Below are 17,413 nucleotides of genomic sequence, written 5' to 3' on the forward strand. Positions count from 1 at the left end.
GCCAGAGGAAATCCTGCATTTTATTCCCACTCACAGCCCCCAGAAAGGATCGGTCCCCGCCCTCCCTCACCTAGATGCAGCCCCTCCCCCAACACTTTCACCAAACACTGATTTCCTCCCAGAGCTAAAATGAACACCCAGTCACCCATTATGGCCAATCCCCCCACCCGCCCACCTCCTCAGCTGCCCACTTATCCAGCTGCTCTGTGAACTTGGCCACCTTTTGGTTCCACCCCCAAATGTAGTTTCCCCAAGGTCACTTGGCTTATTTTGCTTGCATTCTTCAGGCACCTTTCTTAAAGCCCTCCCTGACTTAGTCTCCAGATGGCACCCCTGTCCTCCTCTGCAGATGTTCTGCAGAGATTCCTGGTCTCACTTCCCTGCTTGAGAGACCAGGTTTCCAAGCTCTCCCCTGCCCCCCCCCAATTCCCCATGGGCCTCTGTTCCACAGCTGTTAGTTGAAGGGTATAGATGTTGACTAAGGCCAAACATTCCATGATTCTGGGGAGGGAGGAGGGGAGCAAATTCAGAATGGACAGGAAAGGAGGCAAGGATAAAAGGAGAGGCAGGAGGGAGAGGGAGAGGGAGGAGGAGGAAGGGGGGAGGAGGGGGAGGGAGAGGTTTGGAAGGCAGCTAGAGGCAGGGGGATGACTGGGGACCTCCCTCCTCAGCCCCAGAAACAGAAGTGAGCCACAGCTGAAGACCTGCACCCCCGCTATGGCCTGAAGACCCCGCCCAGCTAGCTGTGCCGGGTCCTCTGGCTTCCAGCCTTGTACACTTCGATGAGCAGGTCCTTGACGTACTGGATCTCGCGCTCCACCGACTCAGCCCTCGCCCTCAGCTCCCGGTTCCGGGCCTCCAGCCCCTGGCACTCGCCCTCCAGGGCCTCGCCCTCTGCACGCTTCCTCTGGCGGTACCTCAGAGCTGCTGACTTGTTCTGGTCTCTCTTCTTTTGCTTGCGGTCCCCTCGGGGGGTGGCGGCAGGACTGGGGTAGGGGGTGGGGCGGGAGGGTTGAGGGGGAGGAGAAGGGGGTTGCTGTGGGGGGGACAGGGGCGCCAACCCCGAGTCCCCCTGGGCGGCCTCACTGCGGCAGCAGATGGCCAGCAAGTCGAGGGTGTCCGGGGTGGGGGGTGGGGGGAGGTCAAATGTGGGGAGGGGGAGGGGGAGGGGGAGGGAGGGTGCCGGTGCCGGCTGTGTCGGAGGTGCGGAGGGGGGTGGGGGGAGTGGGCCGTCAAGGAAGAAGTCTTCCATCTGCTCCAGCTCCTTCTTGAGGAGGGAGGCCATAGCTTCCAAGTCAGGTGGGGGTGGGGAAGGTGGGGGGAGGGCACCTGAGGGCAAAGGGGGCTCCAGAGGGAGGAGGGCTGTAAAGTCCACCCGCTCGGTCATCCAGTCAGAGAAGCCGTCGCCTGGAGGATTGGAGAGGGACAGAAGGCTCCTTGAGTTCCTAATCCTCCACCCAACCAGGTCCCACTCACGACTACCTCATTCGTGGAGTAAAACCACCAACCAGCCAATCAGCCAACCAACCAATCAAGGAATCATCAAACCAGTCAACAGACCAGCCAACTAACCGACCAATTAGCCAGACAATCAATGAACCAGTCAACCAACCAATGACCCAAACAACAAAACAGTCAACCAGCCGTCTCTTCAACCATCCCACCATCCTCTTTCCGGATTAGCCTGCATCTGTGGTTTCTTGATTGACCCTCTAGTTTACTCGTAAGTGGCAAACTAAATCACACATAAACACACCCTGTTTCACCTTTAATTAATTATTGAAAACCCACTATGTACAAGCATTTGCGATACACTAATGAATAGAACACTTCCTGCCTCAGGAGCTCTGCCTATGCTGTTTCCTCCACCTGAAAAGCTCTTCCCTTTTCATGGCTCATTCCTTACCATTCTTTAGGTCTCAGCCAAAATGTTACTGACTTGGAGAGGGTTTCCTGGCTCCCCGCTCTAAACGTGTCCTTGTTGTCATTTTTAAGCTCAGCAACTGTTTCCCACTTATCCCCATGCATCATCATTTAATATGTCTCTTGTCTGTCTCCCCAGTAGAGTGTGAGCTCCAAGAGGGCAGGGATCATGTCAATCTTGTTTCCAGCTGTATCCCCAGCACCTAAGACAGTGCCTGACATATTATACATGCTCAATAAATACTTATTGAATGAATGCAAAGTGAATGAATGAATCCTTCTCCCCTGCCCCCCCACAGCCCAGCTCACCCCACCTCCATTCTTTGCCTGCCCTTACCTGCCAGGGGCTCTCCCCCCCCTGGAAGCCCGCCCTCCAGGGCTCCCCCAAGGACCTCACAGGGGCCCAGGGGGGCAGGGGCCAGGGGGAGTTTCCCATAGTCTACGAGCCAGCCCAGCCCGCTAGCTGGGAGCAGGGTGCTGTCCAGCTCCAGCCCCAGGGTCGCCAGGAGTGACATGGCAGCAGCAGCACGGGCGTCGGGCACGGACGGCAATGGAGAAGGCTGCACCAGCAACTGGGAGGAGGCTCTGGAGGTTACTCGGCTGGACGAAGACAGGCACCAAGGCAAAAGTGGAGTACCTACGAGTGTGACACAAAAGTGAGTGGGTCAGGGGCCAAAACCACGGGGAAACCAAGCCATACCCCCAGGGCTCCGGGATTCCTTGCCCTTTCAGAATTCTAAATCTGCCCTTTCTTTCTCCAAATCTGAGCCCCACCCACTCCCAAGGGAATTCTCTTTAGGCCCGACTTACTTTTCTTCAGAATTCCCCAGACCCAGTCCTTCCAATACAGAAACCTTATGGTCTCCCAGGGGAATTTCCTTAAGTCCCTCCCACCTACCGCATAATATTCCGTTTCATTGAAAAAAAACTTCAATTCCAGGGGAATTTTCTTGCAGCGACACCTCCTCCTCTAAAATACATTCTTTAGGCCCCACCTCCTCCCTAGATTCCATCTCAAATCTCTTCCCAGGGGAATTCCCCCCTGTCCCGCCCCTGCATCAGTGTCATCCGTTCGAATCCCACCCTTCCCTTTGAATTTTGCGGCGATCGCCACTGTCCCTCCAAGTCCCGCCCCCACGGTTTATTTTAGCTCCACCCCTCCCCGACGATTCCCCAGAGGCCTCGCCTCTTTCTCACATAGAAACACTATCCCCTCAGCTAACGGTTTTCTTAGTCCCGCCCCTTCTCACGGTGGATTACCCCCCCCCAAGCCCCACCCTCCGTGACTCCTCTTATCCTAGCTCCATTCCCTTAAACGGGTCGTTTCGAAGTCCCGCCTTCTCTCCTGTCAATCTAAAGCAGCCGCCCCCCGCCCTCAGCAGGTGCCTGAATGAAACGGAGGGAAGATGTGCTTTGCGCCTGAGCAAAGTGGAGGCGGGCGGGTGGAGGCAGCAGGCGGAGAACAGCTCCCCACTCTCCACCATCCACACGCGGCTCTCTCGCCGAGGGTTAAAGCGCATGCTCCACCGCCGTAGCGGCCCCATTGCTCCCTTAGTCCTCCACCCTCCTGGGGGTCAGTGCGCACGTGCGGCTGCTTATTGCCCGCCCTTTGCATAGAAATACTACCGCTGGTGGACAGATGCGCATGAGCAATCGCTCGCAGACTCTTTCAGGGCTGGGGAGAACCACCACCCTCTCTGGGAACTAGTGCGCAGGCGCAAACGCACACGGGCTGTCTTTAAACACCAACATTGTCTGGAAGAACGAACCCTACCCCCATCGGGCCGAGTGCGCATGCTCGATCGCGCGCGAACTACCCGTCTTCCTTTTTCTGCGCCTGCGCGACCGTGATTCCTCAGTCTCGTCTCCCTACCCCCCCCAGGCTCGGTCGTGAGGGCTGCCAGCTTCGAAAGGGCGGGAAAGGCCGTTGGAGAGGGAGAGGCCAGCGGTTACTCACTCCATGGCTGCGCAAAGGAGAGGCGGCGGCGGCCTCGGCTGAAGAAAGAAGGCAGGAGCGGAGAGCGCAGGCGCGGTGAGCGCGGAGACTGGCCGGGGGCACAGAGGGGTCGGGGCTACAGAGCCATGGCCGGGGCTACGCGGGCTGAGGTGGCGTCGCGGTAGTGTGAGGAGAGATGATCTGAGGATGGGGAATGCGGCGACCCCGGGGACTGGGGACAGATATACCGGTCGTGGCGCAGCACGGACTGCCCGGATCCTTCCGCGCCCCGCCCCGCGAGGCCTCAACCGTGAGGCGGGCCTGACCGCCCACCCTCCGGGATCCCCGGATCCGGCCCCCTCATCCTTCCGACCCCGGAAGTTCGGGCCTCTCCTTTCTCTGACCTGTGGATCTAGCCCCACTTTCCTCCCAACCTCGGGGGTTCCGACCCTTCTTTCCCTCTGACTCTGGGGTCCGGCCCCCTCCTCGTTGTGGTCCGCGGTCCGGCTCTCTGCTCCCTCTGATTTGGTGACTCGGCCCTTCCTCTTCCCTGAGGCCCGCACTAGTTCATTTCTCCTTTCCTTCCCCCTGCTTCGCAAATTTCCGGTCAGCCACATGTTGATTTCTTGATCCTTAACTGCCGTTCCACTCTGAGAAAACTTTTTTTTTTTTTTTTGCGGTACGCGGGCCTCTCACTGTTGTGGCCTCTCGCGTTGCGGAGCGCAGGCTCCGGACGCGCAGGCTCAGCGGCCACGACTCACGGGCCCACTCGCTCCGCGGCACGTGGGATCCTCCCGGACCGGGGCACGAACCCGCGTCCCCTGCATCGGCAGGCGGACTCTCAACCACTGCGCCACCAGGGAAGCCCTGATAACACTTTTTGTGGCTTAGAATCTGGCGTGAGTCACAGAGCATTCCCCGTTCAAATCAGAGACCGGCGAGGGTGGCCTTGGGCAAATAAATTCTCTAGCCTCTCAGATAGGGGATTATTTGTAAAGTAAGGAGAATTATCTAGTGTACCTGGTGGGGTCGTTTGTGAGAAATAAGTCCATTCCTGTGAAACACAGATATCACCTCCTACATGCTCCCTCAGCCTCTTTTATGATCAGTAGGAGGGAACTCTGGGCCCGTGGCCGGAGCCCCACACACTTAACCATGTAACACTTGCTAATAGGTCGTTCTTGTGTTTCCTTCACTCCTCCAAGGTGATTTCCAGCCGTCCCCGCCCTCTCCCATTCAAATGATGGACGCTCAGCCCCACCTTGGTGCCGGGAGTCGGTCATCGCCCTCACTCTTATCTTTTCTCCACCCCCTGCCCACCTCTCCTGGTTCATTCTTCTGTCCCTGCCCCTCCCCTAGACTTCCTTTCGAAGGATCCTCTACCTCGGCTGCCCCCCCCCCCCCCACACTAGATCAGTCTTCACACTCTGCCAGAAAGAGGAAGGTCTGTACTTCCATTGCTAAAAGAGATTGGGCTTCCTAGCCATCCCCTCCGCCTGCACTGGACCCTCCAGCAGCCCCAAGTGGATGTGGGTCTTTCCTGTGCAGTAGAAACCCCTCCTTTTCCCACCCTGCATTCATCCACGTCAGGACATTACACCTGGAGTTCAGCTTTTCATCACTTTTGTGGTGCTTATGAGACTGAATAAAGATCCAAAGAAGGTGGGGCCCCTGATCTTGAGAGTTATCTGGGAGTGAAGGCGCACAGGCTTTTTTTTTTTTCCTTCCAAATGCATGCGCTCTTTTTTTCACCCAGTTTTATTGAGATATAATTGACATGTAGCACTGTATAAGTTTAAGGTGTACAACATAATGATTTGACTTACATATCTCATGAATTGATTACCACAATAAGTTTAGTGAACATCCATCACCTCCTACAGTTACAACACTAAAGAAATAGAAAAAATACATACGTTTTTCCTTGTGATGAGAACTTTAGGATTTATACTCTTAACAACTTTCATATGCAACATATAGCAGTGTTAGTTATATTTATCATGTTGTACGTTATATCCCTCGTACAGGCTGCTGTTGCATACAGGAAGTCTTTCTTGGGATCTGACCATGTTCCCTTATGATACTTACTGTCCACTCTGCTGACTCTTGCCCTATAGGGGCTACATTATTACCAAGGCAGCATAGAGTAGTGGTTAAGAGCACGGTCTCTGGAGCCAAGTTGTTGGGTTCAAACGCTGAGTACACCCCACCTACTAGCTTACTGGCAATTTCCCTTCCCAGTGCCTCGGTTACCATTAACAGTGCCAGAATAAAGCACGGAGTTGAGTTCATAGAAACGTACTGATGTGCGTGGCCGTTAATAATACCTGCTTCTTAGTACTGTTTTGAGGATTAAATGTGTTAATCCAGGTCAAGTGCCCTTAGACTAGTGCCTGGCACACAGCAGGTGCTACATAGGGGTTTTTTTAATCATTACTGTTACTGAGGTGGATATGTTTTATCTCCATTGCTAAGCAGTAGTGCTTTTTGGGGGGGGGGGATGGTATGTGGGCCTCTCACTGCTGTGGCCTCTCCCGTTGGGGAGCACATGCTCCGGACGCACGGGCCCAGCCGCTCCGCGGCACGTGGGATCCTCCCGGACCAGGACACGAACCCGCGTCCCCCACATCAGCAGGCGGACTCTCAACCACTGCGCCACCAGGGAAGCCCAGCAGTAGTGCTTTCAAAGTTCTTTTAAGTAAGAAGTAAGGACCGACTTCCACTCCTCAGTGTAGATATTTGAGCGGTAGCAGGTGGGATTAGGGGAGTCTGTTGGACAGGCCGCTGGCGGTGAGGGGACACAATCACTCCCCAGTCTTCTTCAAAAAGACTTTCTAGATTATAACAGGTGGACTAGGTGCAGTATTTTTCTTTAAATAAACTTTTTATTTTGGAATAATCGTACTGAAAAGCTGCAAAGACAGTGCAGAGAGTCCCTTTATACCGCTCATCCAGTCTCTGTCTCCGGACATCTTGCATTACACTCGTACATTTGTCACAACTGAGGAGCCAACATCAGTACGTTTCTATTACCTAGACTCCACCTTGTCTTCTGATTTCGCCAGTTGTTCGCTAACGCCCTTCCTTTGTTCCAGGATGCCGTCTTACACTTAGTCATCGGTCTCTTTAGCCACCTCTGCTCTGCAAAGGCTTTTTAGACTTTCCTTGTCGCTCATGACCCTGACAGTTTTGAAGAGTGCAGGTTGGATATTCTATGGAATGTCCCTCCATTTGGTTTTGTCTCATAGACGGGGATTATGGGGTTTTGAGAGGATGACCAGGTAGGATATTTTTTAATACCTGGGAATGAACTTAGTCTGGGAATCCTGCTGCCATTAGATTGCGGCGTTTGCTGACTGAGAAGACCCTGGTCCCCCTTTCCAGCCCCTTGTGCCTTTATCTCTCTCCATCTGTTGGGTCCCATAGAGTTGAGTTTTGGTGCCAGGACCCCACCCACGCGGCCTGGCTCAGTCCTGCAGAACTGGTGCCGCCTTGCACACTGAGCTCCCTAGCCCTTCAGGGCATATTCGAATTTTGGGGCGGTGGGTCATCAGTGGTGCCTGTGAGCCCAGGTCTTGGCACCCTGAGCCCTCTCCCCCCACCCACCTCTGGATCTATTGCCCATCCAGGACTCAGATGCCTTGGCCTCCCCCAGCTTCACAAAGTCCTCTGGGGTCCAGCTGCCCCAGGCCCTTCAACTCTTGAGCTGGGGCTGGGAGCGTGGGTGGGGCTTCTGGGGACTCTTTTTCAGTGCGGAGGAGCCAGGCTTGGGGAGTGAGGTGGCAATTGCAGGCAGGTTGCATCACCCTGGCTGTTTGATGGGGAGGGGGAGTGAGGGGATTCTCTGGGGGCCCCCCTGCTCACCTGGCAACTGTTCCTGGTTAGTGAAGCCCTGGATTGGAGAGAGGCCCCAGCACAGCAAGGGAGGGGTTTGGGGAGGGGGAGGGAGAGCAACCTGTGCAGGACCCTGAGAATCAGGCTCAATGCCAAGAACTACCAAGAACAGACTCAGATCACAGAGGCTGGCCCACTCAGCTTGCAGGGGGCAAAGTGTCACGTACAGTCACACTGCTGGTTAGAGCCCGGGCCTCTGCCATACAGCTTCCAAGGCCCTGCTGGTCCTGGGGAGAGCCTGTCCTCTCTCAGATGTGTGGGTTCCCTGACCCCCAGCTCAGGATGGAGCCTGCTGGGAGGCCACCAAGCCTGGACCTTCGCCTCGGGTCTGCTACTGCTCAAAATTGCCAAATTCTATTGATTGTGACCTGCCCCTCCCCATCCCCTGTCCCAGAGGAGGCCCTCCTCACCTGTCCTATCGCAGAACCCCGAACTGGTCTCCCAGTCAAGGTGATGGGTCTGCAGTGATGGAAGAGGCACCGAGTTTTCCATCAGATGGACCCAGGTTTCAATCCCAAGCCCATACCACCTAGTCCTGGCCACGGGTGCACACGAGGCCATTACTCCGCCTTGGCCTCAGCTGCCTTCTGAAAAGTGGCTCGGATCACTTCTCAACCTTTTGGCTAAGATCAAGTGAAAAGTGGCTCAGAGCCTTGACTCTGGAGCCAGCCTGCTAGGTTCACATCCCAACACCACTTATTTGACCCTCGGCAAGTGACATCTTCTCTCTGTGATTCAGTTTCCTCATCCATAAAATGGGGATAAGATGACCCACCTACTAGGATTATTGTGAGGATTAAATAGGTAAATGTATGTAAAATTTCTAGAACGGAGCCTGCCTAATTATGAGCATTAATTATTTCTCTTTAAGGCTTAGGTGCTGAGGGGATTATATGAAATGATGTAGGTAAAGCCCAGCACTTACTAGGAACTCAAGGTCAACCCATGTTTGTTTCTCTTCGTATTCCTACCCCACTTTGTTCTGCTTTCAGAGCCACCTCGAAGGCAGATGTCTGTGTATGTGACTGTTTCCCTGAGCACTTAGAGGGTAAGTCAGGACCCTCCTGATTCCCAAGAATCATTCCTCACAGCCCCCAGCCCTGTGCTGTAACCTCACTAGGCATCAGTTCTTTTTTTTTGGCTGTGCTGTGGCGCATGCGGGGATCTCAATTCCCTGACCAGGGATCAAACCCGTGCCCCCGGCAGTGGAAGCGTGGAGTCCCAACTGCTGGACCACCAGGGAAGTCCCGCATCAGTTTATTTTTAAATGAGTTGCTCAGGCACAGAGACTGGGGAATTCAATCCTGTGGCCTCTGAAGGGGCACTAGGGCAGGTGTCTGCGTCATGCAGGCCAGGAGGGCAGAGGTTGGGGGTGGGCGTCTTGGCAAACAAGGGCAGGAAGGCCAAGGCCAGTTCAGCTGGGGAAAGGGCAGTACAGGGGCCAGGCACACAACACAGGTCTGCCACGTGGCCCAGCGGCTCAGAGTCCTCCAGAGTCCCTTCCCTCCCCTCGCTCCTGCTACATCTTCCTCAGCAGAGGCAACCACAGTTCTCAGAGCCTGGTGAGGCCCCATATTGCTGCACCAGTTCCAGCACCCTCCGTGGTCATCTTCTGTTTCCATCTCCTGTGGCCACTGTAACAAATTGCCGCAAACTTAGTGGCTTAAAACAACATGCATTTATTCCCCTTTAGTTCTAAAGACCAGAAGTCTAAAAGGGGTCCTTCTCAAGGCTCTAAGGGAGAATCCATTTCCTGGCCTTTTCCAGCTTCGAGAGGCTGCCTGCATTCCTTGGCTCGTGACCCCTTCCTTGAATCACTTCTACCTCTGCTTCCATCATCATGTCCCCTATCTCCTCCTTTGATACTCTTGCCCTCCCTCTTATAAAGACCCTTGTGGTTACGTTAGGGCACACCCCAAAAATCCAGTATAGTGTCTCCATCTCAAGATCCTTAATTTAACCACATCTGTAAAGTCCCTTTTGCCACATAGGGTGACATTCACAGATTCTAAGGACTAGGATGTGGACATCTTTGGGAGCGTTATCCATCCTACCACGCCTCCCATCTTGGAACCTCAGTTTCCTCATCTGGGAGCTAAAGGCTAGCGCCAGCCCTGGCACACCCCCCCTCATGTGCCCACAGGGAGTGGGCAGGGTAAACTGAAGGTAATTGACAGCGTAGTGTCCTGGCGCTCAGGACACATCACTTACCACCTTGTGGGCTTCGGCAAGGTGCCGTGCCCCCATGTGCTACATCAGAAGAGCAGGGACAATAGCAGAGGGCAGTGGTGAGGACCAGAGATAACCTGTGAAAAGGCCTAGAACGATGCCTGGCTCCGCGAGCGAGCTGTCCCCGCAGGCATGGGTGCTGCTCAGGGTCGGCCCATGCGCCCTGCAACAGTGCTGGCCTGGCAGCGCAGAGCTTCAGGTTTTATAGAAGGGAGAAATGCAGACTTTTCCATGAGACCCAAGTTTTAAAAGGTTGGTGAGTCACTCAGAAACCTCAACAAACCACGAGTGTGGATAGGCTGGGGCCAAGGGCCCTCCCTGGCCTTTGTGTACAGTGCTTCCCACCCCCCTGCTCCCAGCCCCACATCTGTCACCCTCTGCCCAGAGCAGAGAACTAAAGGAACTGGGGACTCCTCGGTGCAGGGCCACCCCCCCCCCAGAGCTGCTCCCCCCACCCCCCGCCAGACTGACCCAGCTTGAAAGGGTGCTGGCCTCACTTAGACTCTGCCCAGCCTATGCACAGCTGGGGAGGGCAGTGCTTGTGGGGAGCAGGGAAGGGGATCTCTAGGGAATCATCCGGGAAGGTTGGGTTCCTGCTGAAGGGGGGCTGGTGTCCTTCATCGGCCAGGACCACCAGTACATGTAGTCATACCATTTGGGTTTCTTTCATGTTGCAGCTGCGGGACCACCCACCTTGGGGTCCCATGGGGCATCTCAGGAATGGGGTGTCAGAGGACTTCTAGGGGCTGGGCTGGGTTAGGTGACTGGAGAGGGTTCAGGGAAGAGGGGTTTTGCTCTGGATTGGAGGCCGGCAGGGAGCAGGGGCAAGTCCGTGACCAGCGTCCTTTATCAGTGGAGCTGGTGCTGTGCTTAAGTAGCAGCCGTCAGCTCTGAGCCGGGAGAGTGATGATCAGTCATGTTTGCGCTTTGGACAGTGTGTTTCTGTCTGTGTTGAGACGTGTCAAGATCCATCACAATCAGGGTGGCCTTGCCTGATGTGTTCTGTTAAGTGGTTTGTGCCCAGCAGGAGAGTACCGGGACCAGCTGTCAGGGCTCCTCTTCCCTTTCTCACAGCAAACCTGCTCCTCGTGCCCAGTGGGGGATGGGAGGTGGAGGGCAGCTGCAGCTCAGCCTGTACCCCTGCCTTGAGGTGGGCCTTGGATGCACCATACCCCCAGGTTTGCCTGGGCACAAGGGAAAGTAGCAAGGCCTGAATGAACGCAGTTGGCACCCACTGGGATGGCCAGTCAGGGGGAGCCGAGGGAGCGAGAGAGATGGGGTTTGAGGCAGAGGCAGGGGACCACAGCAGGACACCTCACAGGCCTGAGAGGTCCCCCAGGACTGCCCCACGGGGGGCTTTGAAGGCCAGCAGCCAGCAGGGCCCCAGACCTCAGAGCTGTTAGGTTTGTTCAGTAGCCCTTTGCCCTCCTTCTCCTGCACGCCCCCACCCAGAGCAGGAACAGATCCCGGCGGGGGCCGAGGGGACGCAGGGCAGGAGAGAGCAGCTGAGGCCCTGCTTCACTCCAAACCGTCAGGAGTCTAGCCTGCAGTGGGGGAAAGCAGACGGCACCGAGTTGGATTTGAGAGGGAAACCTGAACCACCAAACTAGTCTGGAAGGTGACAGAGGTGGCCTGGGATGTCATTAGGGAACAGGAAGGGGGTGCTGGACATGGCACACGATGGGGGGCATACTGATGAAAAGGGTCACACTGGAGAGGCTCCTGATGCGCCAGCGTAGCTCTGGGGCCATACAGCCTCCGTCAGGCCTAACCGCCTGGGTGACTTTGGGCAAGTTACTTACGTTCTCTCGACTTCAGTTTGCTCGTCTGTAAAATGGGAACGCTGGTAGTTCCTGCCTCTTTGCGTTGTAGTCAGTACAGGTAAAGCACTACAAACAGGGCACGGCACATAATAAATGTCCAGAGTGTTAGTGTGGTGGTTGATACCCAGGGATAGGTAGGGGCTGTGATTGGTTCTAATCTCAGAATCAAAGCCACCCTGCCCCACACCTCTGGTGGTTTTCACCTGGTGCCCAGAGAAACCATCTCCATGGCAACTGCCTCTGCCACAACCTGGACCTTTGCCTCCCTCCCCCACTGACATCACTGCCTCTCCCTTGGGACACTGGTGTTGATTACAAGAGAGAGGCTGGGGCTTCCCTGGTGGCGCAGTGGTTGAGAGTCCGCCTGCCGATGCAGGGGACGCGGGTTCGTGCCCCGGTCCAGGAAGATCCCACATGCCGCGGAGCGGCTGGGCCCGAGAGCCATGGCCGCTGAGCCTGCGCGTCCGGAGCCTGTTCTCCGCAACAGGAGAGGCCACAACAGTGAGAGGCCCGCATATGAAAAAAAAAAGAGAGAGAGGCTGGGGAGGGAGCACAGGTGTGTGTGGTTCTGTCTACACTCTTAAAGTCCCTTGGCCCTGGTGCTTTAGCCCCTCACTGAGTCTTGTATCTGTGGTGTATCTGTGCCAAGCTGTGTTTCCACTGGAGCCCCTTGTTGGCCTCAGCTGACTGGAGCATTTCAACTACAGTCTCCTCCCCAGCCCATTCTCAACCAGCTGTACTCATCCCCACAAGAAAGTGTGAGCCTATCTTTAGAAACAGCTCTGCCCACCCCCTGCCTTCTCAGCCCCCTCTGGCATCCCATGCTTGGTTGGTTTGTTTAATAGCTTTATTGAAATACTGCAAAAAAAAGCATAATTCACATCCATTTATTAAAGTGTACAATTCAGTGGTTTTTATACATTCAGAGTTGTGTATTCATTACCACAATCAAATTTTAGAACATTTATCACTCCAGGGAGAAACCCCGTACCTCTTAGTGACCATTCTCCATGCTCCCATCCCTCGGCAACCACTAACCTGCTTTCTCTCTCTGTAGATTTGTCTATTCTGGACATTGCATATGAATGGAATCATACAGTAGGTGGCCCTTTGTGTCTAGTTTTCTAGGTTCATCTGTTTTGTAGCATATGTCAATACTTTATTCCTTTTTAAAGCTGCATAACATTTCACTTTATCCATTCATCAATTGATGGAGGTTTGGGTTGTTTCCACTTTTTGGCTGTTAACAGAATGTGTGTACTAGTTTTGTATGGACATATGTTTTCATTTCTCTTGGGAGATGCCTAGGAGCAGAATTGCTGGATCATAGGGTAACTCTGTTTAACCTTTTGAGCAACTGCCGCACTGTTTTCCAAAGCGGCTGCACTATCTTACATTCCCGCTAGCGATGAGGGTTCAAGTTTCTCCACATCCTAACCAACGCTTGATATTGTCCACCTTTTTTGTTATTATAATCCTAGTGGCACCAGTGAACTGGTATCTCATTGTGGTTTTGATTTGCATTTCCCAATGGCTGTGGCTAACAGTGCTTCTCCCATGCTTATCACCCGTTTGTGTATCTTCTTTGGCATCTTGTGGTTTTCACACAGGGCATTTAACACTGTTCTTCAAGGCAGCCCTTGCCCATCTGAGCTTTTGCCTGGAATGAGCTATTGATCTAACCCCTTCCCACCTTGACTAACTCCTCCACGTCCTTCAAAACAGGCTTAAACATCCCTTCCTTCTCTAGGACAGTGTCCTTGCCCCTCCCCTGGGCTTCCAGTAGGTTCTAACCAAAGCTCTTTCACAGTGTCTACCTGTCGTCCAACAATTTATCTCTTTGTTACCCTCAGTAACTCTGAATTATTTAAGGGCAGGAACCTTGTCATATCCTGACTTTGACATTTATGTTGACATTGAGCAAGTTACTTAACTCTAAAAGGGAGACGCTAATGGTACCTACCCTGTGGTAGAAGCAGTGAGAACTAAACTAGTTGGTACATGGAAAGCACTTAGAATAGTACCTGGCACAAAGCAACCTGGATCTGTTTATTGGGTTAACAAGCATTTGCTGAGTGCCCCCAGTGACCAGCAACTGTCACAGACGTTGGGGTACAGCAGTGGAGATCACGGACCAAAATCCTGCCCTTCATGGATCCGTCGTTCTAATGGGGAGACAGATAACAAATGAATGTATTGTGTTTCACATGATGCTGGGTCCCAAGGACAGCTGGGGAAGACCTCACTGAGTAGGTGACATTTTAGCAAAGACCTGAAGGAGGTAAGGGAGGGAGTGATCTATGGGGCCATCAGAGTGTTCCAGAGAAAAAACAGCAGGTGCAAAGACCCTGAGGCAGGAGTGCTTAGGCGTGTGTGCAGAACAGCAAGAAGGCCTGTGGGGCTGGAGTGGAGTGATGGAGGCAAAGGGTGGTTAGAGATGGGGGCGCCTTTTGGCTGTTGGGAATAATGCTGCTGTGAATGTTTTTGCACAAGTTTTTGTTTGACTGCCTGTTCTCAATTCTGGTAGCTTTTCCTTCATCACATTTATAACACTGGGTTTTTGAGGACGGGTGGCCATGCCATATTGTCTTTGTTTGCCCAGCTCAAAGCCTGTCATGTCCTAAGTCTCAGTGGATGTTTGTTGACTGAATGAATGAGGTATATTTGTGAATTACCCAACACGTGCCGGCATACAGTGGCTCTGAATGGTTAGTGCTTTTATCATTATTATTTTTTTAATGCAGTTCATATATCAGGTTGGCAATACTTTCCTAATTTCAGGTGCTGGCAGGTTGTAGGGAAATGGTTGTCTCGGGCACTGCCAGTTCGAATAAAAGCACATACAGGCAAGTTGGAGGGCAGTTTGATTGTCCCTAGCAAAACCAGAATGCAAGTACCTGTGGCCAGCAGTTCTTCTGGGATCTGCCCTGGAAAAGTGTCTGTGCCTGTGCCCGAGAAAGCATGAGAGAGCATGCTTGTTGCAGTATTGTTTATAATAAAGAAAAAATCGGGAGCAGTCTAAATGTCCATCAGTAGAGGCACGGATAAATAAAATGTGGTCTAGTCACACTGCGGACTGGTTTATATCAGCTAGAAGGAGAGGAAAACCTGTTGAAGACGCTACAAATTGTGGAGTGACACATGCAGTATGACCCCCTGTGTAGTAGAGAAAACATATGGATAAAATCATTTCCTCTGGCTATGAACGTATGCACAAGTATGTAGATAAGAGATTACACAGCGACTTTTAACCGGGGTACCTCATGGGTGTGGGGACCAGGATCAAGGATAGTGATCAGGGGATGCTTAGTTTTGTTGGTGGTGGCCAAAACAATATTTTAAAGAGAGGACTGATGTATTGATTGTGTAGTTAAAATTTAAATGTTAAAAATGCAGTTAAGGGCTTCCCTGGTGGCGCAGTGGTTGAGAGTCCGCCCGCCGATGCAGGGACGCGGGTTCGTGCCCCGGTCCGGGAGGATCCCACATGCCGCGGAGCGCCTGGGCCCGTGAGCCATGGCCGCTGAGCTTGTGCGTCCGGAGCCTGTGCTCCGCAACAGGAGAGGCCACAGTGGTGGGAGGCCCACGTATCGCAAATAAATAAATAAATAAATAAATAAATAAATAAATAAATAAATAATTTTTTAAATGCAGTTAAGGGGACTTCCTTGGTGGTCCAGTGGTAAAGGCTCTGCTGCGCTTTCACTGCAGGGGGCACGGGTTCCATCCCTGGTCAGAGAACTAAGATCCCACATGCAGCATGGCCACGCAAACACACACACAAAAAATGCGGTTAGGTAGAGGGGAAAAAATATCTTTCAGTACAAGAGAAGGAAACAAAACAGTTCTTGGCAAAAAAGGTAAGGGATCCAGTACCTGAGTAATCCTCAGATCTCGTCCAGTCCTATTTTATATTGAGTGGTTCTGGAATCTTCCATAAAAATCTACTCCTCTGGTTGTTTCCTGACTTTTCCACACACGTCTAACCTGATTCGTTTTCCCCATGGGGAAATTTGCTGTTTGTCCCATCACCTGAGCTCCTTCAGGTGCAGGTTTGGGCCTCAGGAGTGAGAAGAAGAATGTAATAGCTCATTAGCCGTGAGGTGACTTCTTGGGGTAGAGAGAGTATTTTCCAGTGAAGGAAGGAAGAAGAGGGATGGCTGAGTCCAAGAAGTATTTAGGTACCAGCTGGAGGCAACCCCGAGGAGCAAACAGCCGAGGGGTGCAAGGCAGTTCCCCTGTGAGAGCGTTTCCTCCTCCATCCAATGAGGATGATAAGCCTACTTAAAATGACTTCTAAGGTATAGTCAGTGAAGAAAGAAGAGTGCAGAATAATACTCCTGGCATATGCAGCCTTTTGTGTACAACGGGGAGATTGCAAACTGCATTTACTTAAGCGCATTGAAAAATCTCTGGAAAGGGACTTCCCTGGTGGCGCAGTGGTTAAGAATCCGCCTGCCAGTGCAGGGGACACGGCTTCAAGCCCTGGTCTGGGAAGATTCCACAGGCCGCAGAGCTACTAAGCCCATGAGCTACAGCTACTGAGCCTGCGCTCTAGAGCCTGCGAGCCACAACTACTGAGACTGTGTGCCTAGAGCCGTTGCTCTGCAGCAAGAGAAGCCACAGCAATGAGAAGCCTGTGCACCGCAAGGAAGAGTAGCCCCCGCTCACTGCAACTAGAGAAAACCCACGCACAGCAATGAAGACCCGACACAGCCAAAAATAAATAAATAAATAAATTTATTTATTTATTTTTAAAAAGAAAACAAGAAAATCTCTGGAAAGAGGCACAAGAAACTTAAAAGTTTGTCTCCAGGGAAGAAAGATAGCTGTGCAGGGCAGGGGAGGATCACAGAGACCATGGAATTCTCTCTTGTACCTTTCTATCTCTTCACAAAAAGAATTACTTTTCATTTTAAAAAATGACCAGTATGTCATTGGGTGGGTTGGGAAATGGAACACGTGTGACAGTGTCTCTTGGGCAGTATGCGGGGATATTTAGGGATCAGTTCATGTGACCAGGACAGGCAGTGAGGCTTTCCGCATCCCTTCCCCTCCCCACAGCAGACAGACAGACACGCCTCCTGTTTGTCTATCCAGACAGGTCTTTAATGCTTAACATGGGTTTGTTATATTGATACCTGGGAGGGTAAGAAGCCTACAGTGTGCCCGTCCACAGGGAGGAACAGGCCCGAGGAAATTAGGACCAGAACCCCAGACAGCTTACAGAGGTGAGAGGGCAGTTGAAAACTGCATCTGCCTGGTCTCTGTCCCACCCTCCCAGTTGGGGATGCCTTGTGCTGTGGAAGAGAGATGGCCTTTACATGGAGGGGAGCACTGAGGTTTCCCTGATGCAGACTGGCTTAGAAAAGCCTCTCTGCCCCTCTCTGGGGCTCCGTTTCCTGCACCTGGGGTTGGCCAGGCCCACCAGGTAGGGAGGGTGGTTGTGTAAGAGCCAGACAGAGTGGCCCAGGTCACCACCAGCCCCCGCCAGACGACTGCTGGCGTCTTGCCCCACCCCACCTCCCAGCAACCTGGGCAAGTCTTTCAAAACGTAAATCAGATCCTGGAACCTCAGAACTGTCTCGTGGCTTCACACCGCACTCTGGTC

General features: G+C 53.1%; 3 protein-coding genes across 6 annotated transcripts in view; 2 read left to right on the forward strand and 1 right to left on the reverse strand.

Moving 5' to 3' along the window:
* Nucleotides 1–4,404, reverse strand: ATF5 (activating transcription factor 5). Of its 3 annotated transcripts, XM_067019003.1 has the most exons (4): nucleotides 4,264–4,381; nucleotides 3,881–4,091; nucleotides 2,261–2,560; nucleotides 1–1,407 (listed from the first exon to the last, which is right to left on the reverse strand). In XM_067019003.1, the coding sequence occupies exons 3-4, from the start codon at nucleotides 2,436–2,438 to the stop codon at nucleotides 740–742; spliced, it is 846 nt and encodes a 281-aa protein (XP_066875104.1). In that variant the 5' UTR covers nucleotides 2,439–2,560; nucleotides 3,881–4,091; nucleotides 4,264–4,381; the 3' UTR covers nucleotides 1–739. The 3 variants fall into 3 exon arrangements, with proteins under 3 accessions (XP_066875104.1, XP_058900185.1, XP_066875105.1); XM_059044202.2 differs by having other exon boundaries at nucleotides 3–1,407; nucleotides 3,881–4,404; XM_067019004.1 differs by lacking the exons at nucleotides 3,881–4,091; nucleotides 4,264–4,381 and adding an exon at nucleotides 2,822–3,044 and having other exon boundaries at nucleotides 3–1,407.
* The window catches only part of NUP62 (nucleoporin 62), a 25,632-nt gene continuing 11,928 nt past the window's right edge, over nucleotides 3,710–17,413 (forward strand). Inside the window, exon 1 of the mRNA XM_059044150.2 lies at nucleotides 3,710–3,955. The gene's annotated coding sequence lies outside the window, so the exon portion shown is untranslated. The remainder of the gene's footprint in view (nucleotides 3,956–17,413) is intronic.
* IL4I1 (interleukin 4 induced 1) overlaps nucleotides 3,870–17,413 on the forward strand; it is a 39,786-nt gene continuing 26,242 nt past the window's right edge. The window contains exon 1 of one of the 2 annotated variants that reach the window (XM_067018995.1): nucleotides 3,870–3,955. Coding sequence is in view for 1 of the 2 variants with exons in the window: in XM_067018994.1 (XP_066875095.1) it covers nucleotides 8,699–8,801 (103 nt within the window). In the remaining variant the exon portion in view is untranslated. Of the gene's footprint in view, nucleotides 3,956–8,673; nucleotides 8,802–17,413 lie in introns of those variants that run through there. The other variant, XM_067018994.1, reaches the window with a different exon arrangement.

Source organism: Kogia breviceps, chromosome 18, assembly GCF_026419965.1.
Source record: "Kogia breviceps isolate mKogBre1 chromosome 18, mKogBre1 haplotype 1, whole genome shotgun sequence".
Classification (NCBI taxonomy): Eukaryota; Metazoa; Chordata; class Mammalia; order Artiodactyla; family Physeteridae; genus Kogia; species Kogia breviceps.